The sequence below is a fragment of the Dermacentor silvarum genome, chromosome 1 (assembly GCF_013339745.2).
Source record: "Dermacentor silvarum isolate Dsil-2018 chromosome 1, BIME_Dsil_1.4, whole genome shotgun sequence".
Lineage (NCBI taxonomy): Eukaryota > Metazoa > Arthropoda > Arachnida > Ixodida > Ixodidae > Dermacentor > Dermacentor silvarum.
Window position 1 is genome coordinate 26,513,628 of NC_051154.1, and position 17,800 is coordinate 26,531,427.

A 17,800-nucleotide genomic window follows, 5' to 3' on the forward strand; every position below is an offset into this window, starting at 1 on the left:
GTACGTTGGAGTGAGACGAGGTCACTAGACGGGAGAAAGTCAACTGAGGCAACTGACTGTCCCGGGCTACTGGGCGTGTGCTGAGACGCGTGGCTAGATGGCGAAGTGCATACCGAAGGTGAAGCATGGGCGTTTGGGGACAGCGGGCAGCGCGACAAAGCGTCGGCATCTTGATGTTGTTTGACAGACCTATACGTGACAGTGAAGTCATATTCCGGTAAGCGCGGTACCCAACGGCCGAGGCGTCCAGACAAGTTTTTCAGCTCACAATATATATATATATATATATATATATATAGACACCAAGGAAAACATAGGGGAAATTACTTGTACTTACCAATTGAATTACTCATAGACTGTCAGCCAGCGCCACCACTCACAAACCTTGGCAGCGGATATATATATATATATATAGACAAGTTTACAGAAGTAGCCAGTGCAGAACCCTCCCCGAAACAAATTTCTGTTGTTGCATTGCATGAAATAAATGTCAGCCAAGCTATTCGCCGCAAGATCGAACTATAGGTGGCAGCACCGTTGCCATGTTAGTATGGATAGGCGGTCGACGGCACACATTGAAATGTACACGTCACCGTTCGACTGTGAACAATTGCCCAATTTTCTTGTGATGAAACCTGCTGACTGCAGTGAGCTGATCTTCTAATGGCCTCCAATGCCACATTTTTTCACAAAATGTTCACGTTTCTATTTACTTGAAAGAGGTGCAAACTTCCATTCAATGGGGGATTGGCCGGCACTCACCCACACAGTCTCCGTTTTGGCACTTTCTCGGAGCGTTTTGTGTATGTTTCGCTTGCGTTCTGTCTACTCTGTTAATATTGTTGCATCAGTTAATACCGCATTCTCTGCGAATCTTGCACTGGTTTAAAAAATTGTATTCCTATACAACGAGGGTAAAGTTGCAAGTTAATGTGCACTCTACACCACCAATTGATGTGCACTCTACAGCTTCTTTTCGTATTCTTGTTTGTTTATTTGCTGTGAAATGCAAACAGTTAATGAGTTCTATTAGGCAAGCTAGGCCACTGCGACAGTATGTTAGTAGGATCATCAGGTTGCCTCATACGAGATTTTTCTCGCCCCTGCATGGTTATGCACACAACAGCAATGTGACAAAGTTGTAACTATTTGAGGAGCTAGAATCATTAGGCAGTCTTATTCCTGCTAATAGTGGCCACTGTCTTGCATCAGGCTAAACACACCACAATGAAGAGCGAAAGGAAATTATAATAGTCGCCTTTCAACTCAGTGTTACAATCTCCTCCGTCTAGAGACTGCCGTGAAACACATGGTCTTCGTACAATGCCATAATGAAGCTTTCTTTTTGTAGCAGCTAATCAGATTACAAAGTGCATGACTTAATTGAGAGGCAAAACTTATTTGCAAAAGAGGCATCAGAACCATATATTAAAAGAACATCTCTGGTCTCGTAACCACTAAGCAAGTCATACTATTATCGCAATTATCATAATACAGTTATCGTGATATAAAGTATGACATGATCGGATATGAGTGAACACTTAGGATTCTTTTTTCTACTGCTCAGCGATGTTCATACCACCCCATTCATGTTCCGTGGTATCACAGAGTTTTCGGAGTGATCTACAAACCGTGACAAGTCACTAAAGCGAGGTATTCACACCTCATTGCTACCATTAAAACAAGGTAAAATGCTTTTTGTGATGTTGTGTTAACACAAATCAATAATAAAATTGATATGATTGTGGCGAGCGGAAGGTGCGATTATCACACAATGCACGCTCGACACGGGCATTCCCTGATCTTACTACAGTGCAAAGACAACAGCGCAATGCTAAATGCTTTTCCACACTGTCAAAAAATACAGACCAATTTGTGACTGTGCTACAGCCACAGAAGAAGCAGCCTTGAAAGCTATTCACGCCGTACACCCACATGTAAACACGTAGTACCTATCAGACAACGCGCAGCGCAATCTACACTATCTGTGGTTCAGCCAGTGCCCGCGTAGCGGCGACTCCGCTCAATCTCGCGGTCAATACAGCTATCACTATTATTCAGGGTTTATTTAAAACATAGGCCAAAGAATCGGACAAGACAGCAAATGCCTCAAAGAGGCGGCAACTGGAGATGCCCAAAGCAAGAACACAGAAACATCACCAAGAACAGGAAAGAAAGAGGAGGTCAACAAACCCACAAGAGGCACAGGGAAGGTCAAAAGTGGTGTGCAAATCACTTTTCAAAGAACACCATGTTAGTCGATTCAGTCAGGATGACATCTCAAGTACTGAACAAGGAATAAGAAATCAGAAATACTTGCAGCAGATATTCACATGCATCGTCAAAGAATGTTTGGACCTTAAACAATATTTAAAACTCAAAAATAAACACAGTTGAACTGCTTACTACACTGCTCCCATGCAGCAATGCACCCATCAATTATGGTTATAACAATTAAATCTGTCTAGTACTGAGTGTGTGCCGCCCCCATAAAGAAAAAAAAAAACATTTCCGGTCAATTCAGATTCACATTCCAAAACGGCCGTTCTACAGGAACAGAATTTTACAAGACCGCAAAATTTCAAAGAATGCAGCTTACGTCTTGAGGGCTCCAAGCCAGCGTTCAAATTCGATGTACTAAGTGGCTTCTGGTGCCGCCAATACAAACTAACAACATTATGGTCTTCGTCAGAAGAGTCCTCCATCGAGAAACCCTGCAGAGATTATCATAAAGTGAGTTAATTCAGAAGAAACATTTCACAAAACTGCAAAGTTCATACACTGCAAAATTTGTAATGAAAAAAAAATGAAAAAGTGTAATAAAAAAAAACTACAGCAGTGAAAAAAATGATATATGGTTTTTCTGAGGAAAATTTCACTGCATTCAAAAAGCTATCAGTTCATCCTACAGGATGCACGCTTTTTGTGAAGGGGTACACTAAGGAATAACATTCTGCTTACTGTAGGTGTCACTATTATAATTACTTTTCACTTGGTTTTTGATGGTGCCCAATTCTGCATACATTCTTAAGTTTGTGTGCTAATGCATTTGGTGTGTTTCTTATTTCCCTCCATTCTTATTTATCTTTAGCCATTTATTGGGTGTGTCCAGAAAAGGACAGACTTAAGAGGTCCCGCCAATTTTCTGTTCTCAGTGAAAATTTTATATGAGGTGGGCAAATGTCTCTGTAGAAAGGAATCATCCTTTGTTTTGAGAGATGCATTGTGAATTTTGAGAAAAAAATTGTAATTCACTAAGTTGAAAAGCATTTTTGAGACTTCCAGAATTTAATAATTTCAAGACTTATCCCTCAAACTAAAAGATTCTACACTGCCAAACTTTTTTTTGTAATTTTAAATTACTATAGTCGGGTACAACTTTAGAAGGCAAGTGGCATTTTCCCCTCAATGGCGGATGCACACGAGCCTCCACAAATGACCGCAGACGACTGTCAAAACGCTGGCAGCAAGCGCAGCCGCCGCAGCGGGCGAAGAATCGTGCGGTCTATCGCTCCAACGGAAACTGAGCAGTCAATGCACAGCGCATACAAAGGTCAGAGCCGTGTGGAGATAAGAGACGGTGCAGGCGACCGCCACCACAGCCAGTGCAAGTGTATTTGTTGGCAGAGTAGAAGCTGCTCCCCCCCCTCCCTCCCGCGCTGCCTTCCCGCTGTCTTGCTTTCACGTGGGAGATTGCGTTGCTAGTTCCCCTTGCGCCCGGTTGAAAGATACGCATTTGGTGCCGTAGCACAGCGTCGCCCCGCCTCCCTCCCTCCCTCCCATACCCCCTCGGCCTTTCCGTGACGGTCGCGTTTGCTTTCCGCCGTGTGTTCGCTCTCCGTGATAGCGCGCATAAGGCACGCGGCGACGATTTTATTGCCCTTGGAATCTATACGGAACCTCACGGCGACGGCGACGCCGACAGCAGAAATCCGGTTGAAGTGTCCATATAATTGCTGTCGCAATAAAAGAAGAACAATATTCGCAGATTTTCATTAAAATTTTACAGAATGCCCTCACAGGACTGATAGATCCAGTACTGAAAAAATTATGTTGCACTATTTTATTTAAGCAGGAAAATTGAGCCCATTTTTAGAACCATGTGTGGTCATCCCTAGGATCTGTGTAGTTCTAATATTAAAATCAAAATTACATTCACGTTGAATTCAGAGTGCAATGATCTCATGATAGTAAAGAAAAGTGATTCAGATTCTATCTTTTCTGCCTCTCCTGGGCCACACACTCAATTTTCCTTGGGATTTCAGGGCGTCTGTATATCTTTCCTACGGTACATTAAGGTAGCAAGCACGTGAGAGCATGCACAGCGAGCTGTTTAAGGCTGGCCTAAGCAAGCTACTTCTGGCATTATTCTAATTACACCTGCTATCTGAAATGCTCCTTGTTTATATCAGCGATGTACCAGCCTAGTGGGAAAACGAGACAATGCTACTGCTGTGGAGGCATCAGCTGGGTGTGTTCAGATAACATTTTAATGGTCCCTGAAACGGTTCGGACAAATTTTGTAGACGCGTAGGATACAGCTATAGTAAAACATTTGCGTCACAATTTAAGTGAAGCGTCTCATATCAACAGAGCTACGGGTGATTACAAGTTACCCTACTCCCTAGCCATGCTTTTTCACCTAAACTCATTCGCTGAGCGATCGGGGTAAGCTCTGCCTTCACTGGCTCAACGTCATGATGCGACGTCATGTCGGCTGTGTTGGAGCCAGCGCGTGAAGCCTCTCCAACCTCTCCGCTAGCCGCCTGGTCGTCGATCCCCAGCGAGAGCTATCCAAGCAGCGTGCGTCACGAGCGCCGAGCGTGTCCGGTATTCCAGTAACCACAGGCGAGCTGGGCGTTTGGACGGGTTGGCGGAGGCGTGAACTAAAGCCCCTCCATACTACTACGGCTGCAATGAAGGAACTTTAGCGCATACTTATGTGAGCGGCCTGATTGGCCTGCACCCAGCTACCTGGTGGCGCAGAGCTTAACCAGCCAAACACAGAGCTAATATAGCTGTGACCAAGTGTAAAACATTTTAAACATTTAAAAAGACAATATGTTCAATATTATGCTCTGCTGAAAACTTACACCAGCAACAAAGTAGAATACACTTGGTCACTGCTACATTAGCCCCGTGTTTGGTTGAGCTTTGTGCCACCAAGTGGTCGCACCGTGCAGGCAGTTCAAGTTTGTGCCTCCGCTCATCCCGTAAAACGCCCAGTCCACTTGTGCTTGCGTTTACTCAAATACCAGACATGCTAAAAACTCTACTGTGGTAGTAATCCTTAGGCGTGAAGCGACGGCCATGAACGCATAGATGCTGGCACTGATCAAATACCGACAGCTCGATGCAGCCACTCCGCTTGTCTGCTGCCTTGCAGAGGGATACAGTTGCCAGTCGCTACATTTGCAGCCCACAACGCAATGGCGAACCATGGTACTCGCGAAAAGAAAGATCAAGACCGACACTGACTGCGCAGCTCTCGTCAACACGGAGCACGTTGTAACACAAGCAGATGACGATGCGTGCTGAAGTGCTCGAGTATAGTGGTAAATTGTCCTTGTGCATTCTCTGTTACACTTTTTTTTTAATATAAACAAACTAGCCGACATTCCAACTATTATGAACAACATTTGTTCACCATAGAGTTTGAAAGATTATCAATGATGAGCCCTGGGCAGCAAATCAGATAGCTTGCCCTACTGACGTCATATGGTTACCTCGCATCACTTGGTCAGGGGTGGCTTAAAACTCAGGGGAGTGGCGTGATACAATCGGTAGCGATGTACATTTTGAAAACATAAATTATATGCTTTACACGGAGCACTCCTTTTCATCTGCGCCCTCTCACAGAAGGAAAGGGGTCACTCCAATCCCTTTTCCCCTGTTGAGCTCTTTTCCTCTCCTCTCCCGCTAGGTCATGTGGCCCCTTTCTAGCGAAGTCCAACAATGACGGCACAGGGTCCGCATAAACAGCTTCGCTGTAAAAAGAACTTGACAGCACAAATACACATCGGCAATTTGTCACTACACTCGAGCACTTCCCGCACGCACCAAGTGTTGTCAGCTTATGTTACAACGTGCACAGTGTTGAACTAAGCTGCGCAGTCAGTGTTGGTCTCGAGATTTCTTTTCACGAGAACTACAATTCACCCTTGCTGCATTGTGGGATTGCAAATATAGCGATTGGTGACATGTCAAGCTGCGATATCCTGCCCCTCTGCAAGGCAACAGGCGAGCGGAGCAGCTGCAGCACATCGGGTTCTCGGTATCTAATCGGCGCTAGCATCTACGCGTCTTCGGCCGACACTTCACGCTGGAGGATTACTACCACAATAGAGAGTTTTAGCATGTCCAGTATTCCAGTAAATGCAGGCGGACTAGGCGTTTTGCCCTATTAAAGCCCCTCCATACAAGTGTATTCTACTTTGCTCTTGGTGTAAATTTTCGGCAGCACTGTAATCATGAACACATTGCAATCTCTTTTTAAATGTTCAGAATGTTTTTACACTTTGTTACAGCAATATTAGCTCTGTGACTGGTTGGTTGAGTTCTGCGCTAGCAGGTGGCTGCACCGTGCAGGCTGCTCACATTTACACCTCCGCCGATCTGTGAAAACGCCCAGCTGACCTGCGTTTATCAGAATACCAGACACGCTCAGTGCTGCAACAGAATGTTCACAACGCACGCTGCTTGGATAGCTCTAGCCAGAGATCAACGGCAGGGCGGCTAGTGGAGAGGAAGGAGGGGCTTTGCGCGTTGGCTCCAAGACACCAGAAGTAGACGACATGACGTCACATCATGACGTTAAGGAGGAAAAGCATGGCTAGAAAGGAGGGTAACCTGAGCCCTCTTGATACGAGACACTTCACTTGAATTGTGGCACAATGTTTTACTGTAGCTGTACCCTACAGCTGCACAAAATTTGTCCAAATCGTTTCAGGGACCCTTTAAGTTAACTTTATTTTAATTAATCGTAGCACTGCATGGACAAAAATGCAAAATTTTTTTTCTCGTTTTTTGAAGGCACTTGGACCAACAAGCTTAACGTTAAAAAAACTTTTGCTCTCTTGTTCGATATATGCTACACGACTTACACAACGGAGTTAACAAATTTCCTGTCTTTTCTTGGAACAGGATGGTAAATGTAAAGAAAAATTCACGCAGAAACTCCTTTGGGAGTTCTTTAAGCATGCGTAAGCATTGTGCCACTTGCTCATCTCCACGCAACCCGGTGTCATTATCAATGTTATGAAACTTGATCCGACCAGTAAAAAACCCTTATCAACCCTTAACGGTTGTTATCAACTATAGTGCAATCAATCCGATCCTTATCAACCCTTATCTGTCCTTATTGGACATGATCAGGCCCTTATCAACTGTTATCAGTCCTTCTCAACTTTATCGAATTTGACCTTTCTCCACCCTTATTATTAACCTCATAAGAATTGCTCGGACCCCTATAAGCCCTTATCATTCTTTAGCACCTTATCCATCCGCGTCGAACCATTATCAATGGTGACAAGACCCATATAACCCCCCTCATCACTCCTTATCAACTCATTGACTGGTTATCTTTGTTGCATGACGTAAAGCGCCCCATGAGCCCTCCGACTACTTTCAGTCGGTGAAGAATGCCCTAACAAGGCGCACCCCACGACCCCCGAAATGCATCGGGGATGTGCCGTGTTTGGCATTAAATTTCACAATTTTTCTGATGTCCACAATGCTCCAAGTCGGCTCTACATGTGGTCCTAGAAATTGCTTTTATTCCACCATCACCAAATCTTTTAACAATGCCTTCATAGAAACTGTTCTTTGAAATTTATTTTGTACTGCCAGTACAACACATTTGGTTCAGATATATTCACCTTCTGCAAGCATGAGTGTTTAGCCCATATACACAGAAACGTTGCAAATAATAACCCTATTTGAAGATCATTAAAAAAATCTTTGCACTGCTGTTAGGCTTCAGAATGTTACGAAGAAAAAACTGATCATCTTCTTATGTGGCATAAGGGAAATAAATTGACCAATTCAGCATTGACAGGCCAATAACTGAAGAAGAAATTAAGCTTGCAGTTGAAGCTCTGAAGAAAAACAAAACACCTGGCCCTGATGGCCTTATTGCCGAGTTTTATATAAGATCTCAGGAATCCTGTGTCCTATTCTTGACCAGCTTTTCAAAGAGGCCTATAAACATGGCGAGCTTCCTCCATCTTTCTATCAGGGCCGCAGAACCTTAATCCCAAAGAGCACTGATAATGAAGTATTAAAAAGAGCAAACGGATTTAAGCCGATATCGTTATGTAACGTCGATTATAAAATATTTGCAAAAGTACTTACAAATAGGTTGCAGACAGTCGTTGCTACATTAATAGGCGACCATCAAACATGCAGAATTCGAGGACACTCTATACAAACAAATATTCATATCGCACGTTCAGTCTTTGAGTGCTTAAAAGGTACCATGAATCAAGTAGCTCTTCAAATTGACCTTGCCAAAGCCTTTGATAAGGCTCAGCACAATTTTTTGTTCCGACTACTACGACATCTTCAGTAAAGGGATGCATTATATATACAATGGTATAGAAATTTGTTACAAACAGTGCACTACAAAGTTAATTGTGAATCGTACCCTCTCAGATATATTACAGGTACAGTCATCCGCCCAAGTGGTTGTCCGCTCTCGCTTTTACTTTTCGCTACATACTTGGAACCGCTTTGCTTAAGTGTGTTTTATAACTCAAGCATTAAAGGATACAGGTACGCAGATGATGAAATCAAAGTTCTAGCTTATGCGGATGACACTGCCTTCTTTTGCATCGATAAGTCCAGTATTACTGAGGCAACAAACACAACCCTATATTTCTGTCAAACTGCAGGAGCTAGAGTAAATTATGTTAAAAGTAGGGGGTTTTGGCTAGTCATGCGGGCTCTCCAACTCCCTCTGTGTTCTCGAATATTCATTCTATTCAGTCTTCGCTGCTGTATCTTGGTGCACCTCTCGATAACTTACGTAACAGTGGACCTCACTGGACCTTCGCTATAACGACTATCCGTCGAAATGAGACAACCTGGCAGGGACGCGACCTCTCCATTTTTGCAAGAGCTAAGGCATGCAATATATTCCTTGCTTCTAAGCTTCTTTATGGTGTGCAGGACTTGCACTGCAATATCTGCATGTTTTATTTGGCACTCATCATGGAAAGCCATGTGAAGGGACAATCTTTTTCTTGCACTAGAGGAGGAACGCCTCAGTCTTTTGCATTCTTTTATGCGACAATTGGTCATGCGATTATTTTACCTTAAAAACGTCTATCATCCATTCCTTCTTGCAGTTAATTGAACATGTCTCGCTTCAACCTCCCTTTTCTTTCTGTCACGACAAACTTTACTTAAGCAATGCCATTATTTGGCTTCCTAAAAGAACTTGTCGACACTATTTCATTTTTAAAAGCCAGATTCACTCTGGAATATTTGTTTAGCATTGATCGAACATCGCTAAATATAGCACTTGTAAATAAACCTTTTCCCTGCACCAACGTATCGAAAGCCTGCATCTGTCTCTATTTAGTCAAGATGTTCTTTGCCGTGTCCATAGAAGGTGTATAACGCCAGGAGCGAAAACACTTTTCTTTAAGCTGCACAATTCCACCCTGCCAGTTCTTGGCAGGGTGGAATTGCATGGCTTCATGAAGAAGGGTTATATGTACCCTGGAATACAAATTGTAGACTTTGCAATCAACCTGAGACAATAGACCATTGCTTTATTCTTTGTCGTGACGCATTTTATTTTTGGGACATTTTACAACGAACTATCAAAAAAGAATTTCCTCTCAGATCTTATGGTATCCAGTTCCTTTTCAAAAAGACAATCAGTAATACACCATATGGTTTGTTTATGTTATTAGGACTCTACTGATTATGGAGAAGCGAAATTATCGAAAGACATGTCGAGCCACATCGCTCGACAAAGTTGGCATTTCAAGAAGAGGCTGCTCAAGTGCATGTGTGGTTGCAGCCTTTGATCCCGTTCCAGAGTGGATTTCGTATCTGGATGCTTGTTTGCCCGATTTTTTTACTTTCATTGGACTGCCTAGCACGTGTGCATTTGTTTTTCGTGTGTGTCAATTTTCACATGAAACTACTCATAATTCCATGCAATAAAAAGAGGTATTTAGCCTAGTGCGTAAGACATTCAGCTTCCGAGCGTGGAATCGCAGGTTGAAATCTCACCACTACCAATGGTTTTCCTTTTGAATTTATTTTGTTTATACATTTTTCTTTATAGTGATAGTCTTACGTGATAGACCGACTGACAGGTTTTCTCGTTCGATAGGTATAGGAATGCTTACACATAAAAAAAAAAAAAACTTGAAAAGTCAGAATATCACCTACTTTTGCCCTTTAAGTCACAAAAAATCTTTTCCGATTTCTGTAAAATTACTTGAGGTTCATCTCTTGTGATCAGTTTCCTGCAAAATTTTATGCTATACTTTGTTATTAATACAAATATGCAACGTTGACTAAAGTATTCGCTTCACTGTTCAATAGCGGGTGTAGTTACCTGATATTGTTTCTGAAGCAATGAATTGCACGGAGGCTGGAGTCGGTAGCAACCATGCACAGGCAGCCTGAATCTTTAGTGATAAAGGGTTGTGTAGAAGGAATGACGAGGCTAATAAGATTTAAAAGTTTATCACTCACAGCTTGGCCTTAAAGGGAGCATGGGATGAAGTTATATTAAAGTGCAAGAACCGCAGCTTCAGGTTTAGGACTTCAGAATGTAATTATCTGGGTTATTCACGCCCAGTAAGTAATCCATCAGGGAAGTAAGTTGTGCAAACTGCACATTCACAGCTTCTCACACACACAGATGTGTTTTTGACATCGCTCTAGTTAAGGATATACATCAGTATATCCCAAACTAGAGCAATATCAAGAGCATATTATCAATGAACAAGTTTCAGCAAAGCCTTTGAGTGTATGCTCACATAGCAAGTCATCTCGGATAGCTGGTAGTTCCTCTCATTCTTCAAAGATACATCACTTCTTCCAATCTTCCACACCACGCAACATATACAAGTAATTTCCTTAGTCACATTTTACGTTCTTCCGCATATGGAATGACTGAATTTCTTGCACCAGCCTGACATCTACACAATTCTTACCATGTCACATGAAAAAGAAGGAGGAGGAAAATACTTTATTAAAAGAAATTTCAGGGCGTTGTAGATGGCCGCTTGTCTGTGGCGACTTCTTCCACCCAGGATGAAAAAGAAGCATTGCCATTTTTTTTTTTTTTCGCGTGCCGTGCAACAATTTATTAAACTCAATTCATATTAATTCCTTGAGAGAGGTATAGATTTAGAGTAAAATGTTTAAGAAAACTGTATTCCCTATACAATGCGCTTTTTAAGTTGCAACATTTTGCAAGCCATCAAGATTTTTGCACTTTGTTTCACAGAGAAAAATATCTTAACTCAGACAAAGATTATGTGGTCTCGGTGGCCAAAATTGGCCCCACATTGCCATGATATCAGTATCAGTGAGATGTGCTTGAAAGTTTAATTTTTAAAAAATACTGTAGGCAGCATAAGTCCAAGTTTTAATGGGCCAGTAGTTCTGATAGCTTAAATTACCAAAACATGTTTGGTGGTGTATAAGGTTTTAGAATCAGACTAATAGGTCTTCAAACACGTAAAATCTGTAAGCCAGAAAAATGCTCCTTCACCCTTTAGCGAATAAAAAATTTCTCAAAATCCACGCAGCGCCTCGCAAAACAAATGTCGAGTCTTTTCTACAGAAACTTTTGCCCAACTCTCATAACATTTTCGTTGAAAACAAAAATTAGTCAGGACCCTCCCAAGTCTGTCCTTATTTGAATAGTAGCGTGCCAAGCCTGACACAAGGCTAACCTCTTCAGCTGTCTGCAAACTTTCTCTCTTGCATGCACACACATTTTGTGACATAGTGGTTGATGTATATGGCCCTGGGAATATGCAAGTTGTGTAGACAATGGGAGGCTACATAGTGCAAATAATATGGCAACGAGGTTCATGAGGCTACTGTCCAAGGCTAGCAGTCGGATGAAGCAGTGCGATCTTTCCGAGCAGTTTAGACCAAATGTGCAAATTAAAATCTTTTTCCACCACTCAATATATACAAGGACTTCAGAGGCCCCTTCAAGTCATTTGAAGAGCATCACAGGGCCTTGCATGAAGCAGTTATGGAAAGCAACCACATTTTCAATATATATTTAACCCTTTCTCCACTAATATCCCACAAACAATACCACCAAGTGTTGAACCAAACCAAAAGCAGGGAGAAATACTTTGTACTTCTTGTGGCTTTCCTCCAATTTGTGCAGTTTCAAAAATGAATGTTAACCAACTCGCCCAATTGTCCAATTTGCTACAATGGTTTGTGGTCTCAGACCTCCAGAACAAAATTGAAAAGCTCACGAATATGTTTTCCAAGCCATAGAGATTATTGCCTATGCTTGGTGGAGCATAGTCAGTACAGCATGTAACTGCTCAAAAAAAAAAAAAAAAGTTTGTTTCCCCACACACAGCTGACAATTCCCACGTTTGCTAAAAGCAATGACTCTTCATCCTCCCACAGAGCTCCAAGTACTGCTTCTTGCACACACAGTGAGAGTACAATTATACCTCATGCATGGCATTAATGAAGCACTTGTTTGTCTCCTGCTGCTGGGACTGTCACCTGGAAACTGTGCTGCATGTGTCTTGAAATAGACCAAAACCATGTGTTCATGTTACGATTAAAGTGAGTCCTTCCACAAACAGCAGCAGGGTGCCACTGAGTGACACTGCTCCATCCTTGCTTTTACGTCTTTACCAAACCAAATATATAGCTTGTTTTATAGTTATGCCAAATACAATTTCTCATGCAACTTGCACAAAATATGGCAATAATCAGTAGATGTTTGCCTACACAGTAGCTGCATCCATGCTCTAGACATGCCTCTGGCCATTGGAAATGTGTCCTGAATGCCTTGAACAAAAACAGTGCAAAACACAAGAATGAGAGACAGATACTGCTGTGTCTGTCTCTCTTGTCCTGTTTTCCATTGTTTTTTTGTTCTGAGTGCCAAACTAGCACAACAGGAAATCCTCTTGAACACCTTGCCTGCAGCCTCTGTTGGTGTGACCACATTTACGTTCTTTCCAGACAGATCACTGCCTTCACCAGCCACCTTCCACTGCTTTCACACAAGTAGGGTGCTGTGTGATATAACAGTATTTGCCCAAAGACATTGTGGGAAACGACGACAACGACATTGACTACCTGTGCGGCAAGTGGCAGAAAAAAGAGAGCACGAGCTGGCGGCGGTGGAGAAGAAAAAAAAGAGGTAGAAGGCACAAACGCAGCAGAGACTGGTTGGACACGGTGTTCGAAGAGCCAGGGTTCGAGAGGACTGCCTGGGTGAACCGCTGGGCAACCTCCTGACCGGGTGCGCTCCTGCGGATGTCTGTGACCAGTGCGGTGACTACCTGCCCACGACTGTTTCCGGCCAGTACTGTTCCTTGTCGTTCTGATCTCCTGCCGTTCCTGAACGTTCGAGGGAGGCCGCCACCGCTCACCCAGCACCTCGGCAAGTCGACACGCTACGTCTTGCTCAGCGACAAAATCGTCCCGTAACGGTCTCGTTCTGCTGAAGACGACGAGGACGTAAGCGCGAGCAAGATCCTGTAGCGTAGGGACTTAGCATGCATGTGTAACATGTACTTTAGTCACTTTGTGATGTGTGTGTCGTTCTGTTTGTATAGTGTATAATAGAGTGCTTAGTCCTAATATATGTTATCTACCAACCTAAATGTCTACGGCTCCATCTTTCATAGCACCGCACGTCAACAAACATGATGGTCCGCAATCATCTCACTAAAGACATACAAGCTATTGCACTTGTGCATGGAGCGACATAAAAAGTGACCTCTCATATATGTATGAGGAAAGAAATGTCCAATAATTGCATTTAATATTAAACCATTTCCACATTTCTATAGCTCTGGCCTTTGATTTTCATGTGCACAGAGCTGTCACCAACAGCATCCATGTAACACGCAGATGGTATGTAGCAGATGAAGCACCAGTGGTCCAATAACGCCGATGACATAACACAATGTGGATGGACTCTTGCCACTGATAGCAATACAAATGCACTTCAGCTCTGCATTGTGGCTGTTTGCGCTATGGTTTGTGCAATAGTATGTGTAAAGGTACGCACATCTATGTTTCCACCATACAAGGATGATACAGAGCACCCTGGAAAGCATGCATCAACGAAAATGGAAATTTCTAAATAGTGCTGCAGGAACATTCAAACCATAAATAACATTGCATGCTCTTTAGCTGTTAAGCATATAGCAAGCTCGACAGTGCCGTGCATGATGCCGCATCCGAACACGCGCTTCTCATGGCCCTTGCAAACAGGGGAGAAGAGGGCATGCAGGCGCGGGCACACTCTCTTAAGAGGAAGCTTTATCTCGGCAGCTCCTATCAAAATACATGGGAAAGGAGAAATCGTTTTTCTCAGCAACCACTGCACCAAATTTGGTGACATTTGTTCTACTGAAAAGGCAAAGTTCAAATCTAGTGACTCTTGGAAGCGGATTTCTTACTTAGGCTGTCGATTTGTTTATACAGATTTTTTAAAATTGAGTTTACAAAAAACGAAACTATGAAGTTTACAACTCTTAACTCAGCTATAAAAATTGATATCACAATTCTGTAAACTGCATCTAATGATTCAGTTGAGGTGGATGATTCGGGGCACGGTGGCACCGCCGACATGCAGTTCACAAATTGCCCGTTCGTCTACATTTTGCAGTTCCTCTTCGGCCTGCTGCTCGGCGCAGGCGATGTGCGCCTCAGAACTACTGGGACCACCGAGACTGCACTGGACCGGCATGGAAGGAATGACTACGCACCGACGTTGCCAATACCGATCTTCGACTATCAGCTGCATCAGCTTACCGGTACATGCGCCTACCCATCTGCTGTAGAGCGCCACCCAGAGCCTGCACCGTCCGCAGCTATATATACGTTGCACAAGGGACCCCCGGTCACTGGGCACAGTGGCACCGTCGCCATGCGGTTCACAAATTGCCCGTTCGTCTACATTTTGCAGGTGAGAAAGCGGTTTGGAAAATGCATCCGCTCAAGTGACTGTTTCTTGCTGGTGTTGCCATGCCCATGGCAGTATAGAGCTGTGTGTGAATCGTGCATGACATATTTTAAGAAGCTATTGTTGATGGGCGGAGATATTGAAAGCAATCCCGGGCCCTGAACTCGAGGAAATCGCCAAACAATTTACCGGAATTGCTTTCGACATTAAAGATATTGTTTCAATACACAGGCCCATATCGAGTGCTACGTGCCGCGACTCCAGTTACGTATGAAATCACCCCAGTCAGTACCAGTGCCTCATCTGCCCCGACTTTCACTGATGTGCATATTGCACGCCTAAAACCGTATTACCTTCCTGTTCCCACCGATATTAAGACGCACCAGGATGGTGCTTCTGCCGCCGGGGATAATGATACATGCATATTGCATGTTTCTTCTGGACAATGCACACGGGCGCCCCGACGAAGAAGACGAACTGCTCCTTGCTCTCGAACTGAACTGGCCGAACTGGCCAGCGCTGCAGCTATCCTTTGTAAATATACGTACTTTGTAAATAGTCTCCAGTAATTAATCCTTCGTTCGCGTAACAATATCAAAGAAAAGCGACTATCGGATATAGATAGCAAGCTTAACGTCATTAGGAAACTTGAAGCTGAAATCACCGCATGCCATACAGAAATGGCTTGTATGAATAAGGTAATTAAGAGTCTTGAAGAAAGAATAGACAACCTAGAAAACCGCAGCAGGAGGTCAAGCCTAATTCTTTATGGCCTACCAGAAATGGAAAAAAGAAATGAGCGAAGCACTAGAAGAGGCCGTAAACGCGGGAATAATCACAAAAATCCTTGAACTCGAACCTGTGGCCATTGAGCACATACATCGCTTAGGAAGAGGAGGACCAAACAAGAAGAGCACAGTCATATTTAAATTACTAGACGCAAGAGATAAAAGTGCCATACTAAAAAACGGCTTCAAACTAAAGACCTCTCAATAGGGGAAGATTTTTCGAGAAAACTTAGAGAGATTAAAAAAAACTCTGGGACAGTGCTAAGCAAAACTGCGAAAATAAAGACAAGGTGTCGTTAGCGTACAAAAAACTGTTCATTAACAACCGTGTTTTCATTTGGGATGACGAAAAAAATGACAGAGTAGAAATAAAGAAGCACGACAAAATGGAGCAAAAAAAGGACGCGAACGTGGAAAAAAGAAAACGAAGTAAATGGCCTGGCAACACGCCAAAACCAGCACAAGAAAAAATAATGTTGTTAAACGTAAATGCTCGAAGTGTCTTGAACAAGGTACAGCCATTTGAAAACTTATTGCTCGATCGTGAACCAGATATAGTGGCAATCATCGAAACATGGTTATCATCGCCTGTCTCGAGTCATGAAGTTACTGAAATCACTCCCGCTGGTCATTCTTCCAGAAGTAGCTGATGCTGAGGCACTTCTTTGTAAGATTAACACTAAACTCACAAGTATAGTTGTTGGCTGCATCTATCGAAGCCCTGTATGTGGACACAAATGCATAATTGCCATACAAGAATATTTGCAGCAACATGCTCGAAATTGTGTTATCCTCATGAGTGATTTTAACCTTCCCGACTTTAATTGGTCTACCATGCAGTACACAACAAAGGCTTCAGAAGCCCTTGTCGATATGATGTTAAATTTTAACCTTTGCCAAATTGTGGAATGCCCCACAAGTGTGCAAAGCGAGTCTGGGAGTATACTCGACCTGATCTTGCTAAGTAGTAACTTTCTCTTAGAACAAGTGAAGGTAGAAATAATAGAAGGAATATCCGATCACAATATTCCGATGTGAATCTTACCTCTAGATTACAAAATATCAGTGCAAACTGCAGCCCAAACTATAATCAATTTCGATAAAGCAGACGAAGCCCACATACAAACCCTATTTAGCTCACGAATTCCAAGAGTTTTCGGCATTGGCCTCAGATCCTTTGACTTGGTTGCATTTTAAGACATAGTGTCACACTGTGTAACAAATTTTACTCCTGTTAAATCGAAAAAAGACATTGAAACATAACCCGTGGTTTACTCAGGAAGTAATACACGCAAAACGCCAACTCAAAAGGTTACGAAAACTTAGCAAGGCAACAGGCAATAACCCATCTAAAACACCTAGGCTAACGCTTGCAGCAAAAAATTTCAAACAGAAATCCAAATGAGCGAAACACCACTACTTCCAACACTGTACTCCCCAGCTTTCTAAAGAGCAACCCATAGATTCTGGAACTACTTTCGCTGAAAAAACACACAATTCAGCTCTCGTCAAGTGAAAAAGCCGATAAAGCCAATAGATATAACCAATTCTTTCATTCGGTCTTCACAAAAGATAATGGCGTCATGCCGGACTTAGTTCCACGGACTGTTTCCACTATCGACCCACTCGTTATCACAGACGCCGGTGTTGCCCTAGACACTAAAAAAGCGTGTGGCCCGGACAATATACCCAACCAATTTCTTAAAAGGTACGCACAGTAGTGCAGCAGATACCTCGGCCTTATTTTCCGTAAATCCCTTTCAACATCAAAACTGCCCAAAGGTTCGAAAATAGCTCAAATTATTCCGATCTACAAATCGGAAGATAAATTTCAGACCAATATTGTTAACGA

General features: G+C 42.9%; 1 protein-coding gene across 3 annotated transcripts in view; it reads right to left on the reverse strand.

Annotated features, from left to right (window-relative positions):
• LOC119458426 (uncharacterized) overlaps positions 1–17,800 on the reverse strand; it is an 86,199-nt gene that overhangs the window by 65,284 nt on the left and 3,115 nt on the right. For all 3 annotated transcript variants that reach the window (XM_049665735.1, XM_049665731.1, XM_037720265.2), the window contains exon 3: positions 2,600–2,714. In XM_049665735.1, coding sequence (XP_049521692.1) covers positions 2,600–2,714 — 115 coding nt within the window. The remainder of the gene's footprint in view (positions 1–2,599; positions 2,715–17,800) is intronic.